The sequence below is a fragment of the Periophthalmus magnuspinnatus genome, chromosome 9 (assembly GCF_009829125.3).
Source record: "Periophthalmus magnuspinnatus isolate fPerMag1 chromosome 9, fPerMag1.2.pri, whole genome shotgun sequence".
Taxonomy (NCBI): domain Eukaryota; kingdom Metazoa; phylum Chordata; class Actinopteri; order Gobiiformes; family Gobiidae; genus Periophthalmus; species Periophthalmus magnuspinnatus.
In genome coordinates, this window is record NC_047134.1 from 2,112,242 (window position 1) to 2,122,772 (window position 10,531).

Consider the following 10,531-nt stretch of genomic DNA (forward strand, 5'->3'; position numbering starts at 1 on the left):
CTCAGGTCATGTGCGTCGTTGCCTGGAAACCACTTGCGTGCCCTCACGTGACTCTCCTTCCGAGTTCCGCATATTTTTTTCTTTTTTAACAAGTTTACAACCTAAACAATAAGAGGTTTAGCCTCTAACACATACAAGATACAATTAATTAAATAAACTATTCTATTATACAGCATTTTCTTATGACGTAAATTTACTGTGGATATGATCACGTGAACTGGCAAAAGCTGTAAAATAAATATAGTTCAGTGTTTATTAATTTACTTACTTTGTTTAATTAGTAGCTGTGATTATAGACATTAAATAAAATTGAAAAAAGACCTAAACATTAAATAAAATAAATCTAACCTCCATGTCTGTGGTGTTTCTTGTCTTGTCCAGCAGATGGTGACATAAATATATCGTGGATATGATCACGTGAACTAGGACAAGCTGTTAAATAATTACATTTCAATGTTTATTAATTAGCTTACTCTTTTTAATTAGCAGATGTGATCATTAAATATTTTTTTTTTAAAAAGACATAGAAATTAAATAAAATAAATCTGATGTCTAAAGTGTGTGATGTATTTCCTGTCCTGTCCAGGAGATGGCGGCACAGATCTGTCAATGACACTGCTGCATTTACGGAGTGTTGGACAAGTAGACATTAAATATCTGAAAGACAGATTTTTAAATAAACGTAAATACTTAAATATCGATGTTTGTATAAATGTATAAATGTACATAAGCAGCGTGATTGGAGTAGAATTTATATTATTAGTTTTATTTTTATAACATGTTTGCTTAACCGTTTCCGTGACGTCCGTGAACCCCGCGCAGGCTCTCCGTCCCCGCGCTGCTCCGGTCCTTCCTCCGCAGCACACAGCGCTTTCTCTTCGCTCTTTACTCCGTTTTCTCTCCACATTTCGGCCTCCGCGTCCTCTCCGTCGTCACCATGAGAAGACCCCGGCTCTTCGCCATTTTCCTGCTGCTTTTGGCGTCTCATCTGTGCAGATCCGAAGCGGCGCGGAGCAGCAGAAACCAGCCTAGCAACAGCTTCAGGCGCGCGGCCAGCGGCGTGTACCAGACCCTCAGCAGCATCTTCGGAGAGGACAGTATCAGAGGCCTGTACAAGGTGAGCCACTGTGCAAAAAAACAGCTTTATTTCACTGCTTCACTCAAAACAGCCTTAGTTTTTTAGGCAGGTGTTGTGTTTTCTGCAGAGGAAAGCGGAAAGAGGCCTGCTGGCTCACATTTACAAGAAGCCATTTTGAAAATTGAGCTATTATTCAAATTATTTAGACCCTCAGACGATGCTATGTGAAGTGTTTGACGTTTTCTGAATTAAATGTTGACAGTTCCGGCGTGCAAAGCTTATTGTTTCATTCATTCTGTGGAGGGAAGCTAATAAACTAGCACTAGGCCCCTGTTGTGCAATGCAAAACACAACAAATGCATTGCTTTTTGCAGAGTTTAGGTGCAGAAATTCTTATCTAAACGGTAAAAGCGCACTTCCTAGTTGGTTATCAGTTTAGCTTCTTCCTGTCTTGAAGTGTTTGCCCGCCAAATAAAACTCTCACATGTGTTTGTAAAGTCACGTGATCACAGGCTTGACCCTAAAAGACCTGCTGCTTGAGGATGATGGGAAATTGGGCCACCTTTAAACAGACTGTGGGTTTATTTTTACGCATTCAACACTTACTCAATAGTATCTGAAATTGTAATACTTAGGAAATCCTGTAGTAAATGATGAAACGTAGCCAGAGCTGCCCTGAGTCTGCGTGACTCAAGTGGCGACCAGTCTTTGCCAGTGGCCTCTCCGACTATCACTGCTACATGAGAAGTGTTTTTTCCCCATAATACAACATCGGCGAGTATTATTTGGAGCTGGAATTGAACCGTCGACCTCCCCAACGCGAAACCCGGCCACATTAACCACCATCGCGTCTGTCACTGCGGTGCAAACCCAGTGTGTTGCTCCACAGCGACTCATCTGAGCCACTTCTGCTTTAGCTAAATGAGAAACTGTCGTCGTGTAATATTGTTCAGATTTCAGTGAGTGCATAAAACTGTATTTTTGTGTGTGCAGTTTTTCTCCAAAACCACAGAGCGCTTCGTTCATGGCGTGGACTCTTTCCTGGACACTCTGTGGAAGATCTGGTCCGACCTGCTGGACGTCATGGGCATCGACTGTGAGTCCAGATCCAATGTTCAAACTTCGCATGGGATGAGATTGAAATTTGGTGTCGCGGTTATAATGATTATATCAAGATAATTATTGTTGCTGATAGTTTAAAAATGTTCTGGATACAAATAATTCTGATTTAAATTTTATGAATAGGTTCCATATTTAAACAGCTGTTGAAGTTTTGGATTTTATCAGTTAAAACAACAGTGATTTAGAGGATATCATCAGGAGAAGTCGCTTTTTCTGACCATAATGACCATAATCTTTGTTGGCTATTATCACGATTATATAAAAAGTGCCATGAACTATTATTGTCAACCCTTTTAATCGCAATAAACGATATTATTGTTTATCGCCCCATCCCTAGTTAAGACTTTATAGTTTTCTTTTAATTTTTTTAAATATTTTTCTTATGCCAGGGCCTTTATCTTATTGTAGTCTGTCCGCAGGTTTATATAAAACCCCTTTACACAAATCGTACAGCCCGGATCTCAGTGTAAAACAAAAGTGTTCATTTAAGCCTGGGCGATATGGCTGAAAAATTCAATGTTGAAATTATTATTATTATTAGTATTATTATTTATTTACTTTTTTATTATCTTATTTTATTTATTTTTTATTATTATTATTTTTTTATTTTTTTTTATTTACTTTACTTTTTTGTTTTATTGTATTTTGCTCTTTTATTTCATTACTAGCATTATTATTATTTATTTATTTTTATTTCACCATGGATGATTATATTTTTATTTATTTAATTTTTTATTATCTTTTTATTTATTTATTTTTTATTTTACTTTTTTGTTTTACTGTATTTTACTCTTTTATTTCATTATTGTTATTATTATTATTTATTTTTATTTCACCATGGATGATTATATTTTTATTTATTTACTTTTTTATTATCTTTTTATTTATTATTTGTTTTTATTTTACTTTTTTGTTTTATTGTATTTTACCCTTTTATTTCATTATTGTTATTATTATTATTTATTTATTTTTATTTCACCATGGATGATTATATTTTTATTTATTTCAATCAAAGTCAGAACAGTCTGCTGGTTTTTCAAACAGAGAAGCTCTTTACATTTTCAGGCAAATCCCATTATTTAAAGAACGATAAACTGCGTCAATCACATTTGTACACAGATGTGACTTTAATAGTTTAAATTTGAATTTTTTTTTTTTTTTTTTTTAGTGTCGCTTAGACTTACATTACACCATAACCCTGCTTTGCGAGAAAGTCAGGAGTAAATATGCTACATAATAATCCCAGCCCTGTGTTAATTTTACAATTTGGGTTGATATTTGTGAAAAATGTCTAAACTCATTTTGTCGAACAAGCAGTGTGACTATGATTAAATCAGCACTTTGATAATCTGATTGTGTTCAAAGTTCACAGAAGAATACACAAAAAGACTGAAATATGAACTGATCAATACAGGAATCGCGTTTCAGAATGTAGAAATATTATGGCACTTCAAAAGTTTCAGCCTTTGTGATTTTGATTTGATTATATTGAAACAGTTCTACAGCGAACAATGCAACAATAATTAATATAAAATAGAATAGTACAGTATTTTCTGGAGTATAAGTCGCACCTCCAGCCAAACTATGAAAAAAAGTGTGACTTAGTTGACATAGCAAGAAAGAAAATAAGATAAAAAGGAAGAGTTTTCTGTATAAAATGTCATGTTTATTGATAATTATAATAAAAACAATTGAAATGTTAGTTTTTGTTCTCATGATGCCTAAAACAAACTGAAATCGTATCGATATTCTGACCTGTGTGTTGAAATGTCCGTGAAATCGCGACAAAACTGTTGATATCGATAAAAATGACCACGTTTTTTTCCACGTTTCTGTCCCGCAGCGTCCAACCTGACCCACTACTTCAGCCCCACGTCCCTGAGCAGCTCCCCGGCCCGCGCGCTCCTCCTCGTGGCGGCGGTGCTGGTGGCGTACTGGTTCCTGTCCATGTTCCTGGGGGGCTTCTTCTACCTGCTGCACGCCCTGTTCGGACGCTTCTTTTGGGTGGCGCGTGTGGCTCTGTTCGCCCTCTCCTGCCTCTACATCCTGCAGAAGTTCGAAGGCGACCCGGAGAAGGCGGTGCTGCCCCTGTGCTTCATCATGGCCGTGTACTTCATGACCGGGCCCGTGGGGGCGTACTGGCGCAGGGGCGGGGGTCAGGGGTCGCTCGAGGAGAAGATCGACCACTTGGATACGCAGATCAGACTCCTCAACATCAGGCTGAGCAGGGTCATAGACAGTCTGGAGCGGCCCGGCGAGCAGTAGAAGCGATGCGTAACTACGGAGGTTTTCTGGCGAGGGTCTGCTATGGAGGTGTTACTGCTCTGACTGAAATGTTCCACACTATGGCATTAAACGCACCTATGTGAAGGGATGGACTCTGCCTTTCACTAAAGGTGTTTCCGTTGCGCTGACACACCTTGGGGAAAAAAACATTGCAAACGTCACAAATCTGACCCGCAACTTGGCCCGACGTCGTAATCGGCCCGATGTTCTTGTCTCCGTGAAAATAGACAAGTTAAATGCCATACTGCGGAGAATTCCAGGCAAAGCGGTAACATCTCCGTGGAGACAAGCGCCTGAAAAGTTCCAGGATGTCCACACAAATGGGGTTTTATTTTAATAAACGACTAAAGTCTCGCTCGGCTTTTTAAACATGAAGGTGTAAAAACGTTTGTAAGGAAAATAAGTGCGTGTTTAGTGAGTAGATTTGCGGATTATATTTTTAAAAGCTTTTCAGTTTTTGCATTTTTTAAACTTGCTTGGGCCGTTCGCGTTTGAACTGCTCAGCGAACTCGAGAATCCACGTTTGCGGAGGTCGAAGCTTCAAAGTCCGTTGGGTTTTCACGCGGTGAGACGGACATTTTGGTTCTCGACGAAATGAAAATGGTGGGAAATCTGAACGTTCACAATTAGCTACAGACGGCTGAGCTTAATCTTAGTCTTTTTGTATCATGAAATGGATTAATTAAACGGACTAACGGACAGGCCTGTGCTGCCGATCAAGTAGCCGACGAAAAAGGGGGCGTGGCAAAAGCGCTCATAAGACTACACCTGCAAGGCCAGTTAATGCAAAAACAACTATTTATGCAGAAAAAAGTCGATTTAAATGAGTCAATTATGAGCTTTTAACTGTCGTTTTACATATAAACACAAAAAAATGCCAAATCTTCAGCTCGCTCACACCAAAGCATTCTTCTTTCTGCTGTTGTTCCGTATAAATCCTCATAATCTTAATAAAATAATTATCGTATTTTCTGGAGTATAAGTCGCACCAGCCAAAAAATGCATAATAATGAAGGAAAAAAAACGTATATTTCACATTTAAGTCGCATCTGAGTATAATCCGCACCCCCGGACAAACGATGGAAAAAAGTGCGACTTATTGTCCGGAAAATCCTGTAGTTTGTTAATACAGATTTTGATGGATTATGTTTCTAATGCCACACTCCACTGTTACCAGCAGAGGGCAGACTTGCTCATCTACTACAGTCAAACGGCCAGTACTATCCGTTCTTTGGGAAAATACTTCAACTTTTCTACTTTGCTAACTCTAAAACCGAACCCGAAGTGAATATCTCATTTGTGTGGACATTTAACTCATCGATGATCGCGCGACCTGCTCTCCTCCTCCTCCTCCTCCTCACCATTTTAATCTTAACGATGATTCTTCACCAACGCGGATTTGGCGCTGGGTTTTACCACTAAACGGGACTTTGACCAATCAGAGAACAGTATTTTAACTTAAGGAGTTTTTATTCCAGACAGAAATGGACTCATGTTGTAGTTTTGGCTATTCTAAGATACTTAAAGGTACACTGTGTAACTTTTCAGGCGGGGGGGGGGGGGGTTACGTCACGTCTCTTGCTTGTCTAATTAAGAAGACGGCGGCGTTGTTTAGCTCGGAATGTTCCACGGTATGGCATTACGAGTGCGTGTCTTGCGTGTTTTCGACGCCGAGAGGAAAGTCAAACGCTATAACGCGGAACGTGCCGGGCAAAGTACTGTAATAACATTGCCGTGGAGACGAGCAAGCACCAGAAAAGTGACATATTGTAGCTTTATCTCAGCACAGTCCAAACTGCATATTTCTGGTGTGTTTTAAACGATTTATCAGTGAAAAGAATTATGTGTAAATAGTATTAAAGGTCCTGTAAAATGCTGTTTCCTCCTCAAATACACACCTGGAGTTGTGTTTTGTTTCATTTTCACATGTTTGAGTCACACTTTAGTATTGGTCTGTAACATCTCCAAAGCTCAAAACGCTCCATTCCACCTTGTGATGTCATCAAGTGGTAGTTTTCAATTAGTTTAACAGCTCTTTTTACCTTTAGTTCAGTACTTCTAGGAAATTCCAGGACTGAAATGATCCCAAATGAAAGTGTGTGGAGTTTAAAAACGCAGCGGAGCACTTCCTGTATTACCACATGATGACATCACAAGGTGGAACAGAGTGTTTTCAGTTTGAGAGAAGGACTCAGCCTAAATGTGCAGGGTTTGTGCGTTAAACATGTGTGAATGAAACGAAACACAACTCCAGGTCTGTTTGCGATGAGGAAACATTAGAACAGATGAGGAAATGGCGTAATAAGGGCCTTTAACGGCGTCCGCTCCGTTACGGCGCCGGGTTGACGCCGTTTCCGTCGTCACATATGAAGATGTCAGTTGTGTTTTGGGTCATGTATTTATTCGTTGGGAACATGTAGAGTAGTTTTACGTCGCGTAGTAACTTAGACGGGAGGACCTCGTGTGAAAGTGAAGTTGAAGTTTGCAAACGTTTCCGCGCCGCAGATGTAAACAGGGGTGTCCAAACTGAGGCCCATGAGCCAAACGCGGCCCGCTGTGCTGTTTTCTGGGTCCTCGGGTTTTGTTGATATAAAGAGTCTAAAGATCTTTGAGGAGCGAACAAATTTGACTTTCAGTGGTTTTATCTGTCATGCAGTTCTTTCGTTTCAGGCAGGGTTCAGAACAAGACGAATTCTCGGCAAATGCATTTTTTTTTTAAATTGTTTTTTTGTTTTTTGTCATTTTCCTGCCAAATTCAGCCTTCCTTTGTTTTAGGAGCCGGAAAAGGTTTGGACACCCCTGATGGTAAAGATGTAAAAATCCTAAAATGTTTTAAAGAGACAGCGATTTCTCAGGGAAGCAAAAACAACTGGATTAACAAGAAAAATATCACTGTTTTTTAGTTTGATATTTGGTGCTTTTCCTTTGACCACTTTTTATTCCAAAAACGTCACTTTTATTATTGTTTTCACTATAACTGTTCCTTGCACTGCTAAAAAAAAAAATACTGATTATGCCACATTCCTGATTTGCACCAGTTTGACCCGATGTCGTGCACATTTTAAGAAAAAAAAATGTAAAAAAAGAAAAGTGAAATAGTTGAGTAGAACGTCTTAATAGATTAAAATGATGATGTTTCTCATTGTAGTCGTTTTTGTACAAAGGACAGAGATAGTGACGTGTAGCTTTTTAAGTGAAGTTTAGATGAAAAATACGTCTTCAAACGAAAGTGCTTTTTACTATTAAACAGTTTTGCCAATTTTATTAAAGAGCGGGTATTCCACTTTTGGGAGCTTTCTGTCGAGTTCTGGCGTTGTTCCCTCATCAAAAACACGCCGGTTTTAGACGTCATCCAGGCATGTTTCAGTCATTAAGCCAAGTACGATTCTGTGCAATGCTCCGCCCACAAGCCTACATCATCAGTGCTCTGACGGGGGAGTGCGAATACATTGGTCCTTCGTTTATCGTGGGGGTTACATTTTAAAAATAACCCGCAATAGGTGAAATCTGTGAAGTATCAGCTTTATTTTTTACATTATTCTCTCTGTTTTTGTCTGTAAAACCCCTCACCACACACTTTATACACTTTTCTCACACAGGCGTTAACATTTTCTCACATTTCTCTCTCGTTTAAACTCTCTCAAAGTTCAAACCTTCGTAGGCGCCAAATTGCAAACGTACAGCACTTCAGAGTCACACTGAGATCCAACGTTTATGTAAATTTGTCTGAACACATTCTGTACTGGACAGGAGACACGGCACGGAGGAGACTGATGGACAATGGTCTACAGTCCAACAGCCAATCAGGACGCACGACACAATGGTCTACAGTCCAACAGCCAATCAGGACGCACGACACAATGGGCTACAGTCCAACAGCCAATCAGGATGCACAACATAATGCACACTCATACACTGTAAAAAATAAATAAGTGTGTAAAATTGCACCCAAAAAATCCACGAGACAGCGGAAGGTGAACCACGATGTAGCGAGGGACGACTGTAGAGCATTTTCAAAACAATAAAAGGAAAGTAGTGATATAAATATGTCATGTGTTAGGAATTAATACCCCACAGAAGTCAAATACCCGCTCTTAAAGCAACTTTCCACTATGAAATACTGTTTGTTTTTTTTATCCATAAAAAGCACCTTCCTAACTTTTTATACTTAATGATTGAATGCATGCTCATGTTGTTTCTTTTTTTTACGTTGTCAAAGACTTAAGAGTTTGAGCAGTGAAAATGTGATTGGTTAATTATTGGTGTTAAAAATGCACTAATGGAGCTCAACAGCCCCGCCCACTGGGAAAAATGAAACAAAAATGTGTTTTCCAGAACCATAGACTTTTTTAAAGATCCGAGCCATCACTGTTGCGCTCCATTGTCCTCTTTGTTTTAAGTGTTCTCTTGGTGTTGGTGTGGACTTGAGTTTTTGTCTGTAAAACGCAATTTTTTTGTTGGACCAAAGAACAAAATTTTCAAAATGGTTGTCCTGCTACAAATCTCTACACGTAAATTGATTTGTGTTCAGAATGTCTTGTTTTGAGAAGTTTCTGTTTGGTTTGGTTTGATTTTTTTTTTTATAATTTCAAAACAGAAATTGGGGGTGAAAAAACTCATCAAATGGGATTTTTTAAAAAGAATAATTTAAACTCGGGTAAAGAGACGACTGTTGGACTTGTACAGGAAAATATAACCCAGTTTGAAATGCCTTTGTACCAAAATAGCTTGACAAAAGTACTCAAATTAAAACAGAAAATTGTAATTGAAACCCCATTGATCTATGTTTTTAAAGGGCCCATGTTTTTAAAGGGCCCATTTTACGCTGCTCACTGGTCTCTGTTCTAATGTTGTTTCCTCGTCACACACAGACCTGGAGTTGTGTTTTGTTTCATTCACATGTTTAACACACAAACCTGCAGATTTAGGCTGAGTTCTTCTGTCAAACTGAACACACTCTGTTCCACCTTGTGATGTCATCGTGTGGTGGAACAGGAAGTGCTCCACTGTGTTTTTAAAGTCCTTCACTAAAATGATTTTGATAATTTCCTGTCTCTACTAACCAAAAGGTGAAAGGAGGAGTTAACTTGAAAACTCCCACTTGATGACATCACAAGGTGGAACAGAGCGTTTTGAGCTTTGTAGATGTTCCAGACTAATAATAAAGTGCGACACAAACATGTGTGAATGAAACAAAACACAAGTCCAGGTCTGTTTTTGAGGAGGGAACATTAGAACATGGATTAAACCTCACAAGAGTCAGTTGTGTGTAATACAGGTCCTTTAATGAATGAATGAGTTTTTATTTTTGTGTCTCTTCTCAAAGCCGTTGCCTCTTTGTTTACGACTGACTGGACGACTCCAGGTACATGGTCCTGCTTCTTGAATGCTCATGTTATATTTGTACTGTATCCATGTCACTGTATTGTAGGATGTTGCAGTTTTTGAATGTGCCATGTTGTATAGATTCTGAATGATTTAGTCGTGTTTTTCTTCAGACTTTGGGGTGTAGTGATGACGTAGTTGACAGGATACACGAGCTGCTGTCTCTTTGTGTGGAACTGAGGCATGTATGAAGTGAAAGGTCCAGATTAAATCAAGTGGAAACACTGACTGTTGTTTGTGGGTCTGATAATATTGGTATTTGTAATGTCCAGGGATCTGTTCATTTCTTTATCTGAAACTAGGGAAGGGCAATGTGTGAAAAAAATGTATTAAATTCTTCTGGTTTGATTAATCTGCAAACTCCAAATGAATATCAGGCCGATGAAGAGCCAGCGCGACATGTTCAGGTTTTACCCGATGATTTTAAACGTGTTTCAGTTGGTTCTGTTCTGGGGCAGAGAGGTTTTTCTCCTGGCCGTGTCGGGTTTTAAGGTCTGATACTTGTCTGGATGTTTAGACCTGGTTCAGTGGCTCCGCTGAACTGAGGCGGGTGGTACTGCTACAAGTTGGTCATTTTATCCATCAGTCGATGATATTTTTGACATTTCCTCCAGTGTTTCCCATCAGATTTTTGGATCATGGTCAGAAGTTGTAAAATGT

At 39.1% G+C, this 10,531-nt stretch overlaps 3 protein-coding genes across 3 annotated transcripts in view; 2 read left to right on the plus strand and 1 right to left on the minus strand.

Moving 5' to 3' along the window:
* Positions 1–907, minus strand: part of stpg2 (sperm-tail PG-rich repeat containing 2) — a 106,419-nt gene extending 105,512 nt beyond the window's left edge. Inside the window, exon 1 of the mRNA XM_055224001.1 lies at positions 814–907. Coding sequence (XP_055079976.1) covers positions 814–907 — 94 coding nt within the window. The remainder of the gene's footprint in view (positions 1–813) is intronic.
* LOC117375930 (guanine nucleotide-binding protein G(q) subunit alpha) overlaps positions 1–10,531 on the plus strand; it is a 249,744-nt gene that overhangs the window by 155,041 nt on the left and 84,172 nt on the right. The window lies entirely within an intron of this gene.
* Positions 854–10,097, plus strand: bri3bp (bri3 binding protein). The gene is made up of 3 exons (XM_033972973.2): positions 854–1,117; positions 2,072–2,174; positions 4,044–10,097. The coding sequence occupies exons 1-3, from the start codon at positions 938–940 to the stop codon at positions 4,463–4,465; spliced, it is 705 nt and encodes a 234-aa protein (XP_033828864.1). The 5' UTR covers positions 854–937; the 3' UTR covers positions 4,466–10,097.